Raw genomic sequence first — 21,530 nt, forward strand, 5'->3', positions numbered from 1 at the left:
ATCGGGGAGTGACGGTGGGGCTGGGCTGGGCTGGGCCCCCCACGGCAACCGTCGCTGTGTGCACGGGGCGGGGGGCAGCGGGCCATGGAGGAGCAGGATGGCGCGTGGCCTCGCCTCACCTTCTTCCCGCCGCCCCAGAGCCGGCAGCTCGGTGGGCCCCGGTGCAGGTCTGGGGACCCCTCACACCGGCTGGGGCTCGGGACCCCTCACACTGTCCTGGGGCTGGGGACCCCTCACACTGTCCTGGGGCTGGGGACCCCTCACACCGGCTGGGGCTCGGGACCCCTCACACTGTCCTGGGGCTGTGGGACCCCTCACACCAGCTGGGGCTGGGGACCCCTCACACCATCCTGGGGCCGTGGGACCCCTCACACCAGCTGGGGCTGGGGGACCCCTCACACCAGCTGGGGCTGGGGGACCCCTCACACTGTCCTGGGGCTGTGGGACCCCTCACACCAGCTGGGGCTGGGGACCCCTCACACCATCCTGGGGCCGTGGGACCCCTCACACCAGCTGGGGCTGGGGGACCCCTCACACTGTCCTGGGGCTGGGAACCCCTCACACTGTCCTGGGGCTGGGGACCCCTCACACCATCCTGGGGCCGTGGGACCCCTCACACCAGCTGGGGCTGGGGGACCCCTCACACTGTCCTGGGGCTGGGGACCCCTCACACCATCCTGGGGCTGGGGACCCCTCACACCAGGCTGGGGCTGGGGGACCCCCCATGCTGACCCAGGGGCTGTGGAACCCCTCACACACATATGCCAGCCCAGGGCACCCAACTCCCACCCACAACAGGTCAGTGGGGTACGGCTGGAGCCCACCCTGCAGCCCACTCCATGTGCCATGAAGCCCCCCTCTTGTCCGGAGCAGACCTGCAGACGTGGACCTTGACCTGGACAGCCATTTGCCTGGCAGCCCCTCACCCAACTCCACCAGCCGGGCCAGCCGCCATGCCCTGCTGCTCCTGGAGAAGAAGGTAACGGCCTTTACTCCCCACAACCCTCCAGGCCCAGCCGGCGCTGCACCCTGGGATGGGGTTCACGGTCCCTCCGGCACAAGGGGAGGGTTTGTACTGCCTTCGGCTGTTGGTGGACATGTTTTGGAAAAGCAGAGGGAGATCTCCCTCCTATGGAGAGGCTGGCAGCAAGGCCCGCAGGTGACACGAGGCTGGAGGAACGTCTTGTGCAAATGCTCGGGTCTCAGCTCCTCAGAGTCCTTAAACCACCACTTAAGTCCTCAGCCTTAGGTCTTCAGCCTGCCGGATCAGGATGTGGGTGCCAGGGCTCTCTCCAGGGGGAAGCAAATAGTGATGGGGGAGACAGCTATCGGCTCCGGGGCCACCTTCGACGTGAATGGTTGCACCTCCAGCCTGGCCTCAGGACACAGTTGCCGTATCCTCCTATCTGCAAGTCAACAGTGTTTTGGAATGACCAGCTACAGGTATCGTTGGCCATGGACTTAACCTGGACTTAGATGCCGCTCCTAAAATATCTAGGGTGACCAAGGGTAAATTATTAGAAATGGGTGAAGTGCTGATGTGTGACATCCCAGCAGTGGGGACTAGGCAAATGTTTTCCAACTCTTCAGCAGCCCGATCCCCCCTTTAGTGCTTCTCACTTTGAGTCTGGCAGTAACGGGTTCATTAGCAATAGCAGGTGAGATCATCTCTCCTGCAGGAATGCACAGGATGCCGGGTTGAGTCTATAAGCTCAGAATTAGGATTCAGGGTGGCATTAGATAAACCTGGACCTTCGTGCACTGAGCAGTTCCCTTCAGCTCTCCCCTCTGCTCCCGTGCAGCCAAGCTTTTTGTCCCTAGTGCCCAGCCATCACCACCTGAATCCTTCCCCCTCACCCTACTACATATATCTTGAGGAAATTTGCCTTCCCACTTTGGTCGGAAACCCCAAGCGTTGTGATTTCAGCAGTTTTTCAGTTTAAATCAAAGTTTTATAACGTGGGGCTGCACAGTCCACCCTCTTGCCTTGACTGTTTCTGGCGGAACTGTAGGGCCCGGCCCAGGGTCTGGCTCTGCGCGTGGATCAGCCTCAGCAATAAACGGTGCAGCCCCATCGCACTTATTAGTGGGGACGGGGAAAAAAGCGTACCCAGCTTCGCCTCTCGAGTGAGGTCTGATCAGAAAAGAAAAACTAATAGAGAAATCCGTGTCTGATGATTTCGATACCCAGTCTCTCTTGCTAAAAGATGTACTTGAGACATGACCTAGTGACGCTAACAAGTCCTGACTGAAGGTTTCTTTCTGCCATCGTGGGGATGGCAGCCTTCTCCTTGGTTTGCCGCTCCCTAATCCCTTAACTCAGTGGCCTGACGGCAACCTCCCGGTAGCTGTGTGCTGAGGAGATCCTCCTGGCCCGCGAACATCTGCGTTTCAAGACCTCGGGGCAGCGCAGCCGCTGTGAGCTAATTAGCTCTGGCCGATGACGAAGCCCCAAGCTGTGCTGTGGGTCCCGCAGCGCTGGCGTGCCCTGGGTTTGTGCCGCTCGCACGGGCAGGCTTCTCTTCGCAATCAAGAGACCCAAGGGGATGCAAACCCCTTCTGGCTGGAGAGGCTGCGTGCCCGCAAGCGTGGAAGCCTGTGCTACACCTGTGGTGCGTGGGTGACACGAGGGCCAGTAGCTTGCCCAGTAAATTCCCGCCGAGAGCCCACTCAAACCAGACGACCACACTGTCTTCGGTGGGTTTTGTAATGTGGGGTTTTTGTTATCGGTGTGATGGACTGGGTCTGAGATGCAAGAATGTTTACAATCTACAGTTGACTTTTTTAACCGGCATCTTTGATGGGAAAATGAATTAAAATGTAGTGGCTTGTATCATAATATAAAATGGTAATTTTCATACCATATGGCTATCGCTGGATTTTCTTCCCCAGAATTTTATGCAGTTTTGGCATTTTTTTCCCTGTTGTGAGACATCTGGTTTTAATGGTTTTCCCACTCAGTATATTTTTAGAAAGATTTTAGAAATGCAGAAATAGGTAAGAATCCAAACCGAGGAAGAACTAGGCAATTTAATTCAGTTTATATCTTTGAAAATTTCTGGATACTATGTCGTCATCTCTGCTTTTTTCTTTTTTTTAATTGCTCTCTACAACTACCTGAAAGGGGGTTGTGGTGAGGTGGGGGTTGGTCTCTTCTCCCAAGTAACTAGTGATAGGACGAGAGGAAATGGCCTCAAGTTGTGCCAGGGGAGGTTTAGATTGGATATTGGGAAAAATTTCTTTACGGAGAGAGTGGTCAAGCATTGGCACAGGCTGCCCAGGGAGGTGGTGGAGTCACCATCACTGGAAGTGTTCAAAAAACATGTTGACGTGGCACTTCAGGATATGGTTTAGTGGGCTTGGTGGTGTTGGGTTGATGGTTGGACTTGATGATCTTAAAGGTCTTTTCCAATCTTAATGATTCTGTGATTCTGTGAATGCAAGAGCGTGACTACTATCCTTCAGACCTGCTTCTTACAGTAGTGTAAAGTGACTTAAGGAGGCAGGATGATTTCACTAATTTTTGTCAGACCAATGTTTAGAGTGGTCCTTAAGAATTTTGGAGCTTCTTTGCTTGGAGGTCACCTTCACTATAGTCAGGGATGTGGCAGGATGTCTCTCTTCCCAAAGACAAACATCACTTTGGAATTTGTTATTTCGTGGTTAGGATAGTGGCTATAAGGTCTTATGTTTGCTTTCTTAAAGGCAAAACACTTTGAAGAGGCCAAAAAGAAGACTGAACGTTTCCACAAACATGTAAAGCAGCAGTTTTTGCAAGAACAGGAGAGAAAGATGGCGCGGTGGAAGAAGGCATCTGAAAGGTTTGAAAAATCACTGGAAGTGTTCAGTCGCAGAAGTAGGAAGTCGTCTGTCCCTTCCACCGATGGTTTGTCTGAGAGTGAAGTGACGCCCTTGGAACATGCAGCTGCTACTGACCGAGAAGGCACCAAGAGACACGTCTAGAGAGCTCCTCCTGCAGGCTCCGGCCCATGTCTTGTCAACCTACTCGAATTTTCGCTTTGTCCTTTTAGGAAGCTAATGATCGGTTCTGTTCGAGCAATAAACAAGCACCATTCCTCACCCTCGTATTGCTGCCCACTTACCGTTTAAATCGATGGGGCTGCTGTGGTCAGACGGCCGTGGGCTGGGGACAATTCAGGGAGCAGTGTGGCAACTGCAGGAGTAAAACACCTCTTCCAAGGACTGGTTTCCTTTAAGGCAATAGAAAAGTGATGTGAAAGGGATAGAGTTTTTTCTTGGCTTGTGCCTTTAGAAAGGATCCAAGCAATATGTTTCACAGCTAGTTGGATTTCCAGAAATGTTACCAGAGGTTCAGGGAGGGTAAATGAATCTGTCATTGGGGAAAAAGAAAAGGGATTGGTGACTTAAGAAGCTTAGGAGAAAAAAAAAACAAGGAATGGAGTCTTGAAGGAGAGTGCCTCAAGGCACTGAAGAAGGGGATAAGTGTCAGCAGCAGATGGGGAAGGTGGTTGCAGGCAAATAGAACTGATCAACTTTCTCCTTCCCTTTTCCAAACCATTCAGAGTAACAGCTGAGTCCCCCCGGGCAGGATGGGATACAGCTTATCGCAGGAGTGCAGAGCTGGAGAGATTGACTTCATCCACTCTGGCCTCTGCGGTGCTGTAGCATTAAGTATATTTTAACTACCCTTGAAAAATGTTCATCTAACTTGTTTTTAAAAAACTTGCAGTAAAGGAGATGCTACAGTTTCTCGAGGTGGCCTGGTTTTTCAGCCAGCATTGTGGTGCTGAGGTTTTCATAACATAAACCTTTTTTGCTTGAAATAAGCTGATCATTTTTTTATGTTTCCTAGTGTCCTTGAAAGAATAATTGGATGTTGCAAGATTACTGTCACATCCTCACTCATGCTCAGTACTTTCAAGCTGTCCCCCTCCGTTGGAATTTCTAAAGAGAATTTTCATGACTAACGTGAAAGGTGTACCTCAGACATCAGGACAGCACACCTGGCAAGTTACACTCCAGTGCTCAAAAATCTGGAGGCATCAGGCCTTGACGATGAAACACTGCTTCTTGGTTTACTGTAAGACTATTTTTTTTAAAAAGCAAGAAACTTTTCCCTAACCTCTGGCTCTTGAAAACAGTACATAATTCTGTTTCTTCTTCCTTAGAGCTTTTCCAATAATTCAGCCAGACTCAGACACCTGGCAATATTACATACAATGACAACTGAAAATCTTCAACTGGAAGGTGCCGGGCAAGTCTGACTTTAGGGCCAGTGCTTGCCATCTCTGGGACATCTCGGCAGCAACTGGCCACCTGCCTTACGAGGGCTTGCAGCTAGCTGAAGGCATCCTCTCAGACTCTCTCCAGAGGATGCTTCATAGACATGATCCCAGTGCTGAAAGGCTCTAGGAACACCGAATTGGTGTTTGGCACCTGATTGGCTTCAAACCACAGACCTGTAAAGTCTTGCTTTTCCTGAGTATTTAAGGCATCTTTTTGTTGTCTTTCCTTCTTACACCTGTGATAAATCTGCCGCATACGGTCCTCTCCATGGACAGATCCTTCCTTCTTGACCTCACTCGTGGACAGCCTGCCTCCACCGTGCTGCTGCCCAGATCCTGCATCAGGCCTTAGTGATGACATCTAGCTGGAAAAAGAAATTACCAGCAGAATTAACGGCCTAGGATTCCTGCATCTGCAGCTTTTGCCTGCTGTGTTTGTCCAGGAAAATGTGGACCTGTTGTTCACCATGACAGCTGCTGGACAGGACTGACAGGAACCATCTTTGGTCATGCTGGCACCAGTGATAGACTGGTGTCTGCCTACATCAGTTTGCCTGAGTAGCACTGAAAGCCAAGAAGAGATGCGTTGAGGTGAAAAGCAAGGAAATGCCACCAAGCAAATAATGGCATGAATTTTGAGAGAGGAGCCTGGAGGTTGTTACCCAGGAAAAACCTGTGCTGGCTACCCTGGGGGTTTTTCCTTGTGGGAAGATGTTGTGAGAAAATAACTGGTTTAAAACCAAGCGAGAGCTTCTGCATTTGGTCCAGACATTCGCGTGTTACCACGCAACACTTCAGCTATTGTTTGAACACTGCCTGGAGCTCTTGGCTCTGTCAGCTGTGAAATGTGCCATCCAGCCAAAAGCACACCCAGGATCTGGCAGCCCATCTATTTCCCCCGCAGCTCTCAGCAGGCTGGGCTGCAGACCTGCCCTCCGTAGCCTTTGGGCTCTCCTGTATGTGCCTGGCCTCCGCAGCATCCCGGGGCAGCGAGTCCCAGCATTTAACAAGGCAACGGGAAGAAACAGTCCCTTTGGTTTGTTTTAAAGCTACTATCAGGGCAAATTCACTGTGCGCCCCCAGTTCTTGTGTTACGAGAAGCAGTGAATGATTCCTCCTTCATTGCCTCCCCATTTTGTGATTTCAGAGTGCCCAGCTTTGTCCCCTCTCCATCCACCTCCTCTCCAAGGTCAGGCGGTTTCAGCTCGGCTCTGCTGGGCAGCCAGCCCAGGAGCAGTTCATCCCTGTTGCTACGGTGACAGCTGCATCCATCCATCTCCCAAAGGGTGCCCACCCTGCGCGCGGGGTCCCGGCGTGGTGCCTGGCGCCCTGTGGGGAGTGGGGGAGGTCCCTCCCCTCTTGCCGTGGAAGCAGAGGGGCTGTGGGGCTCTGACTAACAGTGCTCCTCTGTGCGGAGGTTACAGGGCCAGGCCTCAGCCCCTGGGAGCACCTCCCCATCCTCCCTGTGCCGGGAGATGCCAGTCGCCAGTCCTCGTTTCTCCAGTCCGCCAGCTCAGCACCGTCCTTGATCCCACCGTCCCGTGGCAGGAGTCAGCCCTCGCACGCAGCCGCCCCCCCCGGTGTGAAGAGCATCAGCCGTGGGGTGATGCCCGGCCCCGTTTGCCCTCACCTCACCTACCTCCTCAGCCCCCTGGCCCTGAAGCCAGTGGAGCCGTGGGAGCCGTCCCGTTTGCCACGGCGGGTGTTAGCTGGTTCCTGGACCTGGATCTGCCAGGGCTGGGTGCCAGTGCCGATCGAGCCCTGGGTGGGCAGAGCGAGGAACGGGCGGTTGCGACTTGCTGCAGACGCAGCAGGCAGACCCTGAGCAAAATCACACTCTGACCTCAGTGCCCCCAACCCCCCAGGGAGATCTGCCTCTCAGAGCGATCCCACCGCTGCCCGCAGCTGACTGCAGAGGGTGCTGCTGGCTGAGCCTGTGTCCCCTTCACCCATGCTTCTCCTGCCACCCAGCTCCCAGCCCGCTGCTCCCAGGCTTCTTGCTTTGCACAGCCGGCTCAGCGCCTCCAGCCCTCCCCTGTCTTCCCCCTTTTAAAAGTCAGTTTGCTCAGAGTTTACAATAACCCCACTACACTTGTCTCTTCAGCAAACTCCTTCTTGTAGGGACTCACTGGTTTCTCTGTTCAGGTAGAGCGGAGGTGGAGGCAGCGGTGGTTTGATGGGAAAAGACTCCCCGGCCCCAGCGCTCCACCGTGGGGAGCCCCGAGGGGTACCTCTTGCCTCCAGTGGTCGACAGATCGCTTCAAGAGGGAAGGGACCGTTCACCTTGGCACAGACTGGTGAGGTCTGTGTTTTCAGCCAGAGCTGGAAGGCACGTGGAGCTGTGTCAGCACAGTGCTTGTTGCTCAGAACAGACAATGCTTGGAGCAGAGGGGGACAGTACTGACTGCCTGCGCCATCCTCAGGGGAGCAGCGGAAGCCAGAGCCGTAGGGCAGGTGCCATCCAGGATCGGATGAATTATCAAAGCAGCCCAGGGCACCAGCACTGACATATAACCCACGTTTCCCCTCCCTGCAGCTCCGATCTCGGCATGCAGAAGCAAGCAGACATGGTCTGGGCTGAGATCTGCGCCCTTTCCTCACCTAAGAGGCTCCAAGGAGAGGAGCTGATGATACATCCTGGGTTCGGCACACTCTGGAGTGCTCACAGATGCCCTCGGGCAGCGCTGAAAGAGGCAGGTCACTCTTGCCTGTAGCCCCATGCAGGCAAGACCTAGTACAGACAGTGTGACGGGCAGGTGAGAGTGGTTTGGTTCAGCCTCATCACAGGGCAGTACTGCCTGCGTTTGGCTTAGGCAGCTCCCTTGCCTGCCCACGTGCTCAAGCTTGGACCACAAATATAATATTAACAGTGTATGTTCACTGAACGCTAAATCACAGGAGCTTGCACTGACCTGGAACAAGCTTTGTAAACCCCCAAGATGAACGTGCAGTTGAAAAGAAATAGCAGCTCCTGCACACCTCTCCTGAGCCAGCACTGCAGCTTCACTGGGTTTGTCTTATATGCATGCTGCATCATTATAATCCTCCACAGCTGCAAGAGGCTGGTAGGAAACAGCTCGAGAAGAAAAACGTTAGCTGCTGCCTGCTGTCTGCATGGGTTCCCAGCAGCAGCAGATACTGCTGCTCCTTTGAGATGACTCCTGCACTAGAGTTGTCTTCCTGCCTCAAGCCATGGAGGAGGCAAAAGGGTCAAAGTTCCTTGTTCTGCAGGTAGCAGCACGTGGCCTGTTCCCCAGCATCTCCCGTAGGCAGGGCTGGGTGTCCTGTCTTCTCCTGGAGAGAGGCAGAGAGGCAGAGTCAGCAGGACCTTGCCCTGGAGCCGCTGCCGGCCGTGCAGGACCAGGCAGCGCTGGAGCTGTGCAGGCAGATGAGCACCGCTCCTGAAGGAGGACCCTGTGACAGGCAGCACGGAAAGGCTGGAAAGCACTGGGATCCCTTGTGGAACCAGCCCCCTCGTGTACAGTGAGAAGGTGTGGGGCAGTCAGCAAACCCCAGGACACACATCCATGGTCTTTGCCAGCTGTGGGCTGGTGGGATCAGCCGCTCCCCGCCTGGCTCTGGAGAGCAGTGGGCAAAGCATGTAGCCACAGGGCCAGCGATACCTCCCTGCCTGCTCCTGCCGTCCCCATTGCCCTCCAGCAGTCCTCCCCAGTCCTACGGCAATGAAATCACCACTCCTCACAATTTGCTTTCTGTTTAAACTCCCCCGGAGGCTGGACACGTCTCCGCTCCAGCTCACCCAGTTTCACTGTGCTGCCGTGCCTGGACAAGCAGCTCCACCGCTTCATCCCACTGGTGTCCCTCAGTGTGACAAGTCTCATGCCCTGTGCGCAACCAGACTGCTCTGGGCCCGTCTGCCTGGGGGTCACCACAGAAACAGGAACTATTATTCTCAAAGTGGTGCTTGGGAAGCCCTGTCATACTTTAGCTAAGCTACATTCAACCCTAAATTAGCTGGCAAGGGAACCAGGGGATGAAGGTCATAGATGATCCCGCATGTTGCAAGAGTGATGGTAGAATCAGAGAATCATACAATCATAGCATCATAGAATCATTAAGGTTGGAAAAAACCTCTAAGATCATCAAGCCCAACCGTCAACCCAACATCACTATGGCCACTAAACCATGTCCCAAAATGCCACGTCCACACATTTTTTGAACACTTCCAGTGATGGTGACAGTGATGATATGTTCCCTCTCCCTCTGCCAGGAAATAAGCACTGAGAAAAGGGCCCGACGTTGTTATTTTTAATGATGTTCCCAGAGTCCTGCCTGAGCCTTTCTGACAGGCTCTGAGGGCTGGGGGAAGTGCGGACTCCTTCCCACCTGCTCACAGTACGGATGAGGAACACATCATCCTGCTGATGGCAAGACCTGGGAACGAGTGAACACAAGCCGAAGCTGCAGCCGGGCCGTGGTCAGGGATCGGTCGGCCCCACAGATTCCCCTGGGGCTTGGTGTGGTGCCAGCGCTCCACGTTCGCGGCAGAGTGCGATGCAAGGCTTGGTGCAGCACAGCAGCCAGCACAAACTGGCTCCCGTGAGGCTCTCCTCACGCAGAGCTCTGTGCCAGGGTGGTGGCAGCCTGCGAGGTGCTTGCGTGCCTCCAGACACAGCCTGCTCCGGCTCAGCCGCAGAGCGCAGCGCTGAGGGCACTGCAGGGGCTCGTGGCTTCAGAGCTCCTGGTGTGCAGAGGAGCAGGAGAGGAGGCTTTCCATCGCATTCGCAAATCAGTTTCTGCCCACCCTGTAGCTGCGCTTTGGCTGCAGCCAGAGCAAGGACGGTGGCCAGAGGGGACTGTCCCTACAGAAACACCAGGTTGGGGTACTGTAGCCTGCAGCAAGACATCGTTGTGTGCTTCTGCTCTTTTGCCATCGTTTCACAATCAGTTTTAACTGGGGTAATCCATCTCTCTCCCTGCTGTCCCTGGTCCCACGCATGGGTGGGTGGCAGCAGGAACTGGGAAATGATTTGGCCAAACCCGAGCCGGGGTGGATCACGGCCTTCCAAGCTGATCGGCCGAGCCTGGCTGCTCCCATGAGCTGCGGTTTGCTTCGCTTTGTTGCAGCAGAGAGGGATCCAGCATCTGGAGAGTGGTTCAGACAGGAGGAGAAGGGAGGACTTTGATGTTCAGCTGTTTAGTCACAAGGCCTTTGCGTCTGAACACAGCCGGACTCGAAAAGTGGGGACAGCGTGTCCGCGCTGTCTCAAGCAGGGTCTCCCAGCTCTCCCTTCCCTGCTCAGATGTGCCCCACCCCATCCCCCTGCCCACATAGCTTGGATTCTTGGGCACCTCTGGCTCAGGGCAATGATGCAGGCTGGTGGGTTTGGATGCAGCAAATTGTTTCAGGATGGATGTGAGGTTTTTCTACATCCTGGATGAGGCAGGATTGACGCAGGTTTGGTGACGTTTCATCCAGCTCCCAAATCAACCTGATTTCCTTCCTGGCAGAAGAGCTGCTGCTGGCCTAGAGCAGCGTGTGAAGCTGCAGGACGAGTCAGGCTGCTCTGGGCACGTGTCATGCCCCCATCTCCGCCTGCAAGACTGAGGTGTCTCTAACTACCCAAAACCAGGAGGGAGCTGCAGTGCTTCACAGGTCTTCCCTACTTGAGAGGAGGTCTGGATGTGACCCACCGCTCCACCCTTCCCATCCGCTCTCCCTGTACATCCCAAGGACCCTTCTGTACCTTCGGGCAGGGCGTGCGCACAGGGGACTCTGGTGACACTCACTAGGCAGTTGATCCCATCTCCGGCTCATGGCTGTAAGGAAGCCCAAGTCTGCATTTCTTGGAGAGCAGTGGCCCATTTCAAATCAAGCAATGAAGGCCCTCTTCAGCTTTGGAAAGAGAGAGACATGCTTTTCAAGACAGATTTAATTGCCAAAATGTCTTCAAGGCAAGTGGCAGCCTTTCACGGGGGTCAGGGTTCAGCCCTGAAGTTCCTGTCAGGAAGAACAGCAGCTCTCCATGTCTCCAGGGCTGCTTCTCTGTGCTGTGATGACTGCCACGTGCATTGGGGGAAACATCTAACCGAGGGAACATGGCCTTTGTTATCTTACGGCCCCGCTGTGCTTATGTCACGTGTCTCCTGCTCACTCCCTGCAGCCAAGAAATCACAGATCTGCCGGCTCGGGATCCAGCATGATGACAAGATCCCATCTACCAAATTAGAGCACAAGAAGGTGTTTATGGACAGCTCTGTGCTTTTGCTGGAGGCTGAGGTTCAGCCTGTTCCAGGCTTGCAGTTAGAGCCACCACTTCTACCCACAGCAGGCTGGGTATGGCCCAGCTTAGGGTTTGTGCTGGTGGCTGCAAGCGTTTTTGACCCAAACCCAGACTTATCCTCACACCAGACCCTTTGGTGTTGTCCTTTGGATGGGCCGCTGAGGGTGGGAGGTGGCCCACGTGTGAGGCACTTCTTCCCTGGCTGGGTAATGAGCCAGATATGTCTAGCCTCACACCCTAGAGCCGACACAGGCCTGCTCCCACCTTGCCCTCCACAGCTCTGCCCTCCTCCTGCATCTCTGCCAGACCCACGATCCTGCTCTCTACAGGCAGGCAGCAGACCTGAGCAGGCTTGGCCCCTCCACCAGTGTCCTCTCATCCATCCTCACCCATCCGAGGCCTTAAAACTCTGGCCCAGGTAGTCCCACCACATCTCCCATCACCAGACCCTAGTTTGCTTCATGTAGGGAAATAATTAATAACCGGTGACGCGCTGGACCAGCGGGCACAGTCCCCAGCGCTGGAGATTTATTCACGGGCTCAGACACGTTAAGCACAGAAATACGTGGGGCTGCTCACGCAAGGAAAGGCTGCGTGGTGCCGGGCTGGCTGAGAACTGGGACGAGGCAGCCCGCGGGTGCCACAGCCGCCGTGCGACCGCTCCATGCCCGCTCCTGCCCCCGAGGACAGAGCTGGCGTCACCAGGAGCCTGGTGCCGAGCCTGGCGTTTGGCATTTTGCCAAATTTCCTCCTGGAAAGCGAAGCCCTCCTCTCCCCGAATGCGACCTTCTGGCTGACCACGCAGCAGGGAGAGGGCAGGGCTCGTGCCCAGGCTTCAAGGGCCAACAGGGGCTTTGCAGACGTCGCTAATTCCTGGGTATGAAACAAGGATTTAAACAATTACAAGGTTTCAACATGTGTCACTAATCAACTCTAAGTTTTGCAAATTTCTTAATATATGGAAGGTTATTGATTACATGATTAGTTTGACTTTAATATAGAATTCTTTAGCCTAATATCTGTGTGATTATGTTTAATGGCCTACTCTTGTAGTCCTTAGGCTGTATTAGCCTCAGTGCTAACACTGTACCTATGTGTAAACAGTTAATCATGAGGAAAGCAGGCCTCATGAAAATTAAAACAAAGAAGAGTTAAGAGCAAGGACTGAGAGATTAAAGAGAACAGAGAAGATAGATACCTTAACCTTGAGCATAGGTACAGACTGGCAGGAGTGCTCTAACAAGGATGATAAGAAGGAACCGCTTGGCTGGACAACAGGAGGTGGCAAACATCCAAGGAGAAGAAATTGTCCTCAAGAGACCCGTGACCACAAAAGGGAAAAAGGAGTAGGGGGCTGACTCCCCAGACGACCCCCGACGACCACCTGAGACACCCGCTCATGCATAGTGTAGTTTTGCAATGCCAGCATTATGTAAATGTAATAGATAAGCAAGGAGGCGGTGATTTCTTGGAAAATGTGTGAATATTCATGTCTTTAAGGTATATAAAGGATGAACTTTTGTTTCAGTGCACGCATGTTAGGAGGAGATATACCCCAGGCATCCAGCGGTGCAATAAAGATGTCTGCTTAATAACACTTTGATGTTATATTGAGTTTAAATTTCTTAAGTTTGGGTTTCTTTGAATCAGGTAACTGACTAATTGGGCATGTGCAGCATCAGCATTTTAATCAGCCGGAGTTTATTAGCATTTTTATGGCCCTAACTGCAGAGCCCTATAAAATCAGTCATCTTTAATACTAAAGCCAGGGTTTCTTGGTTGCTGGTGTTCCGGCATTTCAAATCCCCGTCAGACTCTATGTTCTGCCTGAGTTAGCATTGCAACATGGTCTACATGTCCATAACCCCAGCCTGCCCGAGGTATGTGAACACGCAGCATCCTCAGAGGGTGTTTCACCTCTGTCCTTCCCCAAGCTCTCCTCACCAGGGCCCCACAGTGAAGGCTTCCCGACCCACCCAGTGGGTGCCTGCCCGGCTCTGCCACCCATTCCCTCCCAACGCCTCCATCCAGCGGCCCTTCTCCACACCCCTCAGGACTCCTGGGCACCGACTCATTGACACGCTCCCCCTACTTCTTTTTTGCTGTTTTACGACTGACCAGGGCCTGGGAGACCTGGTTTGGCGGGTATGAAGTTTATTTTCCAGCTTATTTTTAAGACTCCCACGAATGCATTGTCAGGGGACCCCAAGAGAATGCTGCTCCGAGCACACGCGGCTCGGGATGCCTCTTCTCTACTATAAAGCTGTTAGAAAACAGAGCGGCAGCCTTCCCTCGCCACAGACGCAGCCTCTTCCCCGCCTCGCTGCTCCCCGCCGCTCTTCTCCCTACGCCCGCAGCCTCCGCCTCCAAGATGGCGTCCATCCCCCTCATTGCTGCTCGCCGCCGCGGAGCTTCTCATTGGACAGCGGAGCTGCCCATCAAGCGAGCGGCGACGCTGAGGTGTGAGGGCCGCACGGGGCGGGGAAGGCTGTCGGGAGAGGCCCCGCCCTCCGTTTGGGTTGCCTAGCAACCGGAGGACTCTGGTGGCGGCCGGGTGGGCCGGTGCCGAGTGCGCTGCAGGGACTGGAGGCTGCCTGGGACCGACAACCCCCGGAGCCGGCCCCTGAGATACCCTCGACCCCCGGGATCCCCCCTTGGGCCGCTATCCGCCCAGCCCCCGCGCCCCTCCTCAGACACCACCCCGGATCCTCCTGTCCCGGCCCCCCCCCGGCCTCCTGCCCCTCACACAGGTGGTCCTCTCCACCGGGAAACTCCCCGACCTCTGACTCTCACACAGCCGGGGGATCCCTGGGTTCCCCTGGCACCCCGCTGCCCCCAGATCCACACTGAGGGCACCCTGCACTCCCTGTCAGCCTCCCACTGCCCCTTCCTCTTGCCTTGTCCCCACCAGTGCAGCCCCTCTGGGCATCAGGATCCTCTCTCCCACCTGGTCCCTCTGCCAGTGGCAGGCCCAGAGGGACGGAGGTGCGCGTTTCACACCGGGAACCCTGCCCTTCCCTCCGAGGCCGCCCCAGGCACCAGAAAGCCCCTCTCCACACAGCTCTAAGGGCTGCAGAGCTGCAATCTGTGCCTTCCACCTCAGCTGCAACTTAGAAGGACTTGGGAGCTTTCTCCTCATCACCCTTCAAATCCAGGAGTCCATTACTCTCCTTCCTTCCCGTGGGTGTTTGACAGCCTCTATGGGATAGAGACCAGCTCTGACGCACAACCCCTGTCTTGATCCTATGCCCAGACCCAGGGACAACTCCGGTGTAATCTGAAACTCCCATGTTTTCCCAAATTACATTGCTTTTCTAATGCTGTCATCACACTTTCCTTTCAAAGGTAAAATCCGAGAAAGAAGAATATGTGACAGAAGCAGCAGAGATGTTCTTTGACTGAGCCTCGCCCTGCATAGGAGATTCTGCATCCTTTCTAGACCTCAAAACACTCAACTCACAAGTGTTTAACTGAAGCCACGGCAACAAGGGATCCAGCTGTGCTCCAAGTATCATCTCAGGATATGAAGCAAAGAAACAAACCCCTGGTAAAGGGCATGGCAACTCCAGAGAAGGCAATGATCACATCAAATGCCATGAAGATGTTGGGTCCACCGCGGTTAAAACCTTATAGCATGGAGACGGAAAGAATCATAAGTGTCTTGGACGAAACGATTGCCAAGCTGGAGCTGAGCAGGTTGATCCCACACATCATTGACTCTCTGGACAGGTTTGCTGATATGCTGGGACCTGAGATCACAAACAGCCTGACTGAGCACCAAAAGCTTTCAAATGAAATGGAGCACCTGCTGGCCAGCTCTGAAGAAGGGGACACCATGAGAGCTGAGGAACAACGGGGCTGTCTCTGCTTGCTAGAGCAACGTCTGAAATGTTCTGTTAGAAACGTCCTGAGACGCTTGCTGGCCAACCCTTCCCTTTGCCAGGCTCTCAAATACAAATCCTGGGTGAGAGAGTCACCAGCTGAAGTGTTTATCAAAGCCTTTGGGGAGTTCAGGGATTTCATGCTTGGGAGACTCCTGACTAGTCCCATGGAAGAGGAAGAAAAGATTCAGTTCATGGAAGACATCTCCCTCCGGATTCAGAAAAACACTGAAGCAATCACAGCTTTACAGGCAGAACTGGCAGCAGCAGTCTGGACTCGAGAGGAGGAGGTATGATATTGTGGGAATATGTTTTCCAACAAAGCATTAATAAAGCAAAGCTTTGGTAAGCTAAAAATGATCCCTTTCTTGCAGTTCCTAAAGAGGAAATTATTTCTAAACCAGATCCTAAATTTAAAGATACTATTCTTCTTCTAAAATATAATGAAAAATGCTTATTGCATGCTTGATTTTTTTTTAACTTGAATTTGGCATATTTTGAACATCTCACCGGCCAACTTGAATGGCACAAGTCACTGAGTTTAAAAAAGGAGCTGCAGGACAGACACAAATTGCTGCGGTCATGTTTTGGCAGGGCTACAATGTCAGCTGCCAGCATGAGACTTCATTCACTGCTGATGAAATGACGAAAAGTCATTCCAGGGAGAGATTGCTCTGATTAAAAACCATTTTTAATATCTGTTCTGCCTTCACTCTTGCTTAAAACAAACATTTCTGTGACTTCCAGCTCTATAATGTTAGCTGCCTTAGAGCATTTGTCATTAATATGGGATTATACAAATTCTTCATTTTTTCAGTGAAGGCAACTGAGGTACAGATAAACGAATTGGTATTTCCCAGGCTCTTTCTGCGAGTCCATGGGCTGTGCCAGCATCCAAGCCCCTGAACTCCTGACAAGCGATCCTTTGTTTTATACGTATGCTTTTCCTCCTCCTTCCTGCAAGAGGGGTCAGAGGGGAAGCTTTTGTCATGTGCTCGCTGCACTGAATGGTGCTAACGGAGACAAGGGCCTTCTTTCCTCATTCCCTCTGCTCTTTGGAGATCTGTGAATCGAGACACTTGAGATTTTTATGTGCAATTTGGCAGCTTGTCCAGGGCATCATGAATAAATCTGTTTCACTGGTCCCAGATGAGGGTTTTTCTTGCAGGCAGCACACTGAGCTGGGTCCCCCAGACAGTCACTTTTAGCCTAATCCAAAGCTCGAGTGAGCCATGGGCTTGCTCCAGTGGCTCTGATTGTGGCTCTTCCTCAGATGGCAATGCCTGTGGGTCTCGGTATGGTTTGTTCATTCTCTACCTTTATTACGAGGTTCCCAGCGCAGCAGTGGGGGAACGATTCCAAAGCACCTTGTGTAAATCTAACTCTATTCCCTCAGCCAGCAGTGGCAGGTCCCAGTTGCTACCAGATCAGCAGGGTGTCTTCTTAGATCTCCTCCACCTTTGCAAGGGTGCCTTACTTCTCCTGCCCACCTTATGCCTCACCGGCATTTCTCGATGGTATTTCTTTGTATTGTTTTTCGGGTCTAGATTCACAAGAAGGACAATGTGATCAAAGACCTCAAAACCAGCATGCAAGATCTGGCCAAAGATAGCAAGGCCAGCATCGAGCAGATCAAGCAGGAAGGAGAAAAACAGCAAAAAGAGGAGCTGCAAGCCTCCCAGGCCAGGTGTGCCAGGCTACAACAGGAAATTCAGCAGCTAAGAGCACAACTCAATGCACTTGTACTGGAGCATCGAGCATCAGAGCTGGCTCTCAGAAAGGTAAACGGGAGGAGAGCTCTAGAACAGGAGATTTAATACCTTTTGTAGTGCTGTCAGGTCTGGCTGCTGCAAGTAATTACTTGGTTCCTGCTAGCTGCTGTCAGGATGCACATGCTGTTTGTCAGAGTATACCTGCTCTGTCCTCATGCTCTGCTGACTCCAGCGGAAGGCAACCCTGCAGCGACAGCAGGGAAGTAGCCTGCTCACAGGTCCTCCTCCTGCCTCCTGACTTAGCTCTGAAAACACCTCTACACAGCGCTGTGACACTGCGTGTTCTGGTCTAGTCCAGTGCAGAGCAGCAAGGCTACAGCAAAATAGGCAAGGCATATGTTAAGAAGGGATTTGGTGTGGAGTAAGCAGAGAAAATATAATATTGGATGTATATAAAGCCATCTTTTATAGCTGATTGTAGTACTCAGGGTTGAGCACAGCTATCTTGGGAGCTCAGCAGTTCCTAGTCTGTCCGGCACTTTGCTGAGAACACAAGCCAATGAGGGGGAAATGGGATTTATCACAGCCCTGAGCAGATAGAGAAGGAGGAAACAGGGGCAGCAGGCAGGCTCAGGCCTCTGCATCAACAGCTCTGCCCTGAGCAGAGCATGCTGGTGACACAGGGCACAGAGAATGTAGAACTGGAAAAAGAGCATTTTCCCCCTCATTTTGCTCCTACTTGCTATTTACTCCAACCAAGCACTGGCCTTCCAAGGGCAGGACAGCACACACAGGTAATGGAGCATCTTTCACTCTTGTACTGGACGATGTAGAGCACAGTGGCAGTGGGGCTGGGCACTGACAAAGCATCAAATGCAAGTTAGAGCTGCAGTACAAAATCCAAAATCTACCCATTTACACCTCCTCTAATGAACTGGCTTTATTACGCAGTTTCTTCTGAGGCTGCAGGCCCCTGTGGTATTTGTCGATGAGTTGCTCAGCTCATTCTAATGCTCAGGCAGACAGATTTACTGACCACAGAGGTTTCCTTTCCCCCTCCTTAGCACGTGCCCTAGCCTGGGGTGGCCTGAGACTGTACTTGTGGTCTAAACAGCTGAGGTCTGACCTCATCATGGCCTGGGAGCCCTTGGGATATCCTGGGTCAGTGTCATACAGGAAATCGTGTGGCACCTGTGATGGGCTCTAGCTGATCTTTCTCTTGATGATCCCATGGAGCACAGATACAGCAGCTTGGGGTAAACTGCCCGACCCTGGTTACACTGCAGTATAGCCACTGTTAAACTGTTTTACAGCTAGAAATACCCGTCTTTTAAAAGGCACCATCTTTTGAATACTTTCTGTCCCACTTTCATGTTTAGCAGTTCTCTATTGCTTCAATTTTAGGCTGGTTGCCCCAGTTTGTCCATGACTTGCCACATTCCATCAGACATGTTCATTTCCTACCACAGAACGCACCTTTCAGATGTGTTTCAATCCTCAGCCCTCACCCAGCTCCATGCTGTAAGCCAAATAAGGCTCTTTTGGCCTCAGGGAATGTCCCATGAGAATCCCCAAAGCAGGGCAAACAAAATATGCGTCAGCTGAAGGAAGCTTGCCACAAGGAGGAGGTGTTATACTCAAATATAATGATGCTGGGGGTTGAAGCTACGCTGTTTTCTAACTCAGGCTACTTTTATACCAGGCTTCAGGTGCCTGCAAGGAACCTATCTTATTTTGTGTTTCAGAGGAAGTGCAGAGTGGAGATGGAAATTGTGAATTGGATCCAGAAATATGACACAGACATGGGAGAAAAACAGGTATACACTTAAAAGTGCTTTGCTCTCCCATGAGATGATATGTTCAGGTAGATTCCTGTCCAGATGGACACGTGGCTCTTACACAGGAGGCCGTGGAAGTGAGAGGCAGTTTTGCATCCAGAAGAAGTACGGGCTTTGGAAGGAAAGATGTCTTTGTCCTGCCTCTGTGTTCAGGAGTTCTCTGCTGCTTTGACTTTAGAAAAAGTTAGGTCCACTGCTGAACCCCACAGTATTTGGGGGCAAATGGGTTGCCACATTCTGTCAGACACACTCTCCTGATGCTAGGGAATGTTTTTTTCAGTTTTGCTTCAATCCTTGATCCTGTTGCCCCCATCTCGTGTTTCTATGCTCCTGTTTCTGCTGGCCCCCTTGAGAGATGTCTCTCAAGTGCTAAGAAACCGAACAACCTGCATACTGCTGCCTCGGCATCCAACTTAACCACAACGGGCTGAGAATCACATCAGCACCCCCTGACCTCGCCGCTAGAAGGCCCTATGTGCTTTCCTGTTCCTGCCCTATTTTTAGAGAAGGATAAAAGCCTAACAAAGCAAAATGTAGGGAGGGGCCTAGAAGCTGGCTGCTAATTGTAAGAAGTGATCCCCTCCTTGTAAGGTGTTTAACAATGTGATTATTTTGGTTTCCTGTCTGCCGGGTGCCTGGAGCACCATGTCATGGCAGGTTTGGGGCAGAACTTGCTAAGGCAGATACACATCCACACTGCTGGTTCCCCTAATCTTCCACCTCTGCGTGGCTTCCTCAAAGGCATTAGGAAAGGCATAAACTGCTGCTGAGCTTGGAAGTGCAGTACCACCACTAAAACTACCTGTCCTTGGCCTTTTCTCATGCTCTCAAGCAGTGTACAGCAGATTAGCTGGGGTTCAGTGCCACTCATCTAAAGGGCTTGTCAGCAAAGCTGTTAGCTCAGGCTCAGCCTTACCCAAACTGCAGCGATATGTGCTCTTGCTTGGAGCATACACAGGAGGGGCTCTGATCTGGGTGTGTGTTACCTGGTTAGAGTTCCCAGCTGAGGGTGGATGCTGTTTGCAACGCAGAATTATGAGAGCATTTTTCAGAAGAGCATGAAGATACTAGGACCTGGCATCTCATGAAATTCCCTGGGTACTGGGCACACACCTCCTTTTGAGTCCCTTTGGAAAGACTCAGCTCCCAGTCGTGGTTCTGCCTGGATTTGGGATGGGTTTAAGAACCCTTACCTAGGGATGTACAGGGGGGAACTGCTGAATGCCCTCAAAATTGCTGTACCTGCTACCTGCTGTCTTGCTAGGCTGAGTATGAGGAGGTTCATGCTGCCTATGCCGAGGAGAAGGCCCAGCTATCCCTGCTGATGGAGAAACACGCTGTGCTTCTCCAGGAGTATTCCCAGATAGAGGAGGAGCGCAGGATACGTCAGGAGAAGGAGGAGCAGGCTTTGAAGGAATTGACCACCAGGACCCTTGCCGCCACCCGCATCCAGGCCTTCTGGAGAGGATACTTGGTCCGGTCCCTCTTCAAGTCAAAAATGAAGAAGAAGAAGGGCAAGGGCAAGAAGGCCAAGAAGTAAAGCGCAAAATCTGTTCTCTCTCCTCCTGGCAAGGCTGCCAACTCTGCTGGGACTGAGCTCTTCCAGATAAAAGCATTAGAGTTGAGAGAGCATTTGCATTTATGCCTCCAGGTCTGGGGCTGCCTCTTATGGTTGGAGTGTATTGAAGCAGTGGTGTAAAGACATGTCTCACCATTTTAGATTTGGCTTTGCTACCTCTGCAAGCAGGAGGATGTCTCCTGATGAAAGGACTGGGCAAGGAGTGCAGGTTCCTGGCTTGTCTCCTTGGCTTTAGCCTCCTTGCCCATACCTTGCTTATGTGTCAGGGCTCCATTCTGTTCTTACTGAAGGTGGCAATAAAATAAATGCCTAGGGGCAGGATAAGGCCTTTCATCTGAGAGGGTTTCTCCTCATGTGGATTTGAGAGATCCTGTCCCTTTCTACAGGAGGAAGCTGCAGCACCATCGCTTATCAGTGAGAGAAGGGACACAAGTCCTGACTCAGCATCACCCTGGCAGTTTGAAGTTTTTGGCAGGGGCCATCTGAAGGGTGGGCTGCAGCCACAGCCCAGCTCATGCCCTGCTCCCAATCCTACGAGTCGCTGCCTAAGGCAAGCAGCAAGCTGTGCCCTGTTTAATGCAGATCCCTGTTTTGACAGCATGCTTTCCTCTGGATTCTCCAGTGTCTGATGCCCCGAGAGCATGCTGCAGCCTTTCCCTTTCACAGGGGCCTAAGTCAAGTGCTTTTACTTCCTCCCTTGGCCTCCCATTTTCAGTAGCCATGTAGCAACTTCATACCACAGAGCTCTTTACTCCTCTGCCTGCTAGGCCTGAAATTGGGTGTGGATACAGTCACACACTGAGTGCTATGTCTTACTTGCTTCATTTTATTGGGGAACCAGGCTGTTCGTGTTACCATAAAGGCCCTGGCAGGTCCTCTCACATATTCTTTGCCTTTAACAAGGCTGGGAGCAAAGAGCACTTTGGATCCAGATTCCCAGTGACGTTTCTTCACTCCCGCCTTCAGTGGCCCTTCCTTGCAGCCTCTCTTCCCAGGAGAGGGCAGCGA

At 52.6% G+C, this 21,530-nt stretch overlaps 1 protein-coding gene across 1 annotated transcript; it reads left to right on the top strand.

Annotated features, from left to right (window-relative positions):
- Positions 1-84: 84 nt before the first annotated feature.
- On the top strand, positions 85-20,483 carry DRC10 (dynein regulatory complex subunit 10; the record flags this gene model as incomplete). The annotated part of the gene is made up of 6 exons (XM_082007761.1): positions 85-167; positions 874-979; positions 14,952-15,683; positions 16,941-17,174; positions 18,851-18,922; positions 20,208-20,483. The coding sequence occupies 6 exons, from the start codon at positions 85-87 to the stop codon at positions 20,481-20,483; spliced, it is 1,503 nt and encodes a 500-aa protein (XP_081863887.1).
- Positions 20,484-21,530: the final 1,047 nt, after the last annotated feature.

Source organism: Phaethon aethereus (genome assembly GCF_964289735.1).
Source record: "Phaethon aethereus genome assembly, chromosome: 17".
In the NCBI taxonomy this organism is placed as follows: domain Eukaryota; kingdom Metazoa; phylum Chordata; class Aves; order Phaethontiformes; family Phaethontidae; genus Phaethon; species Phaethon aethereus.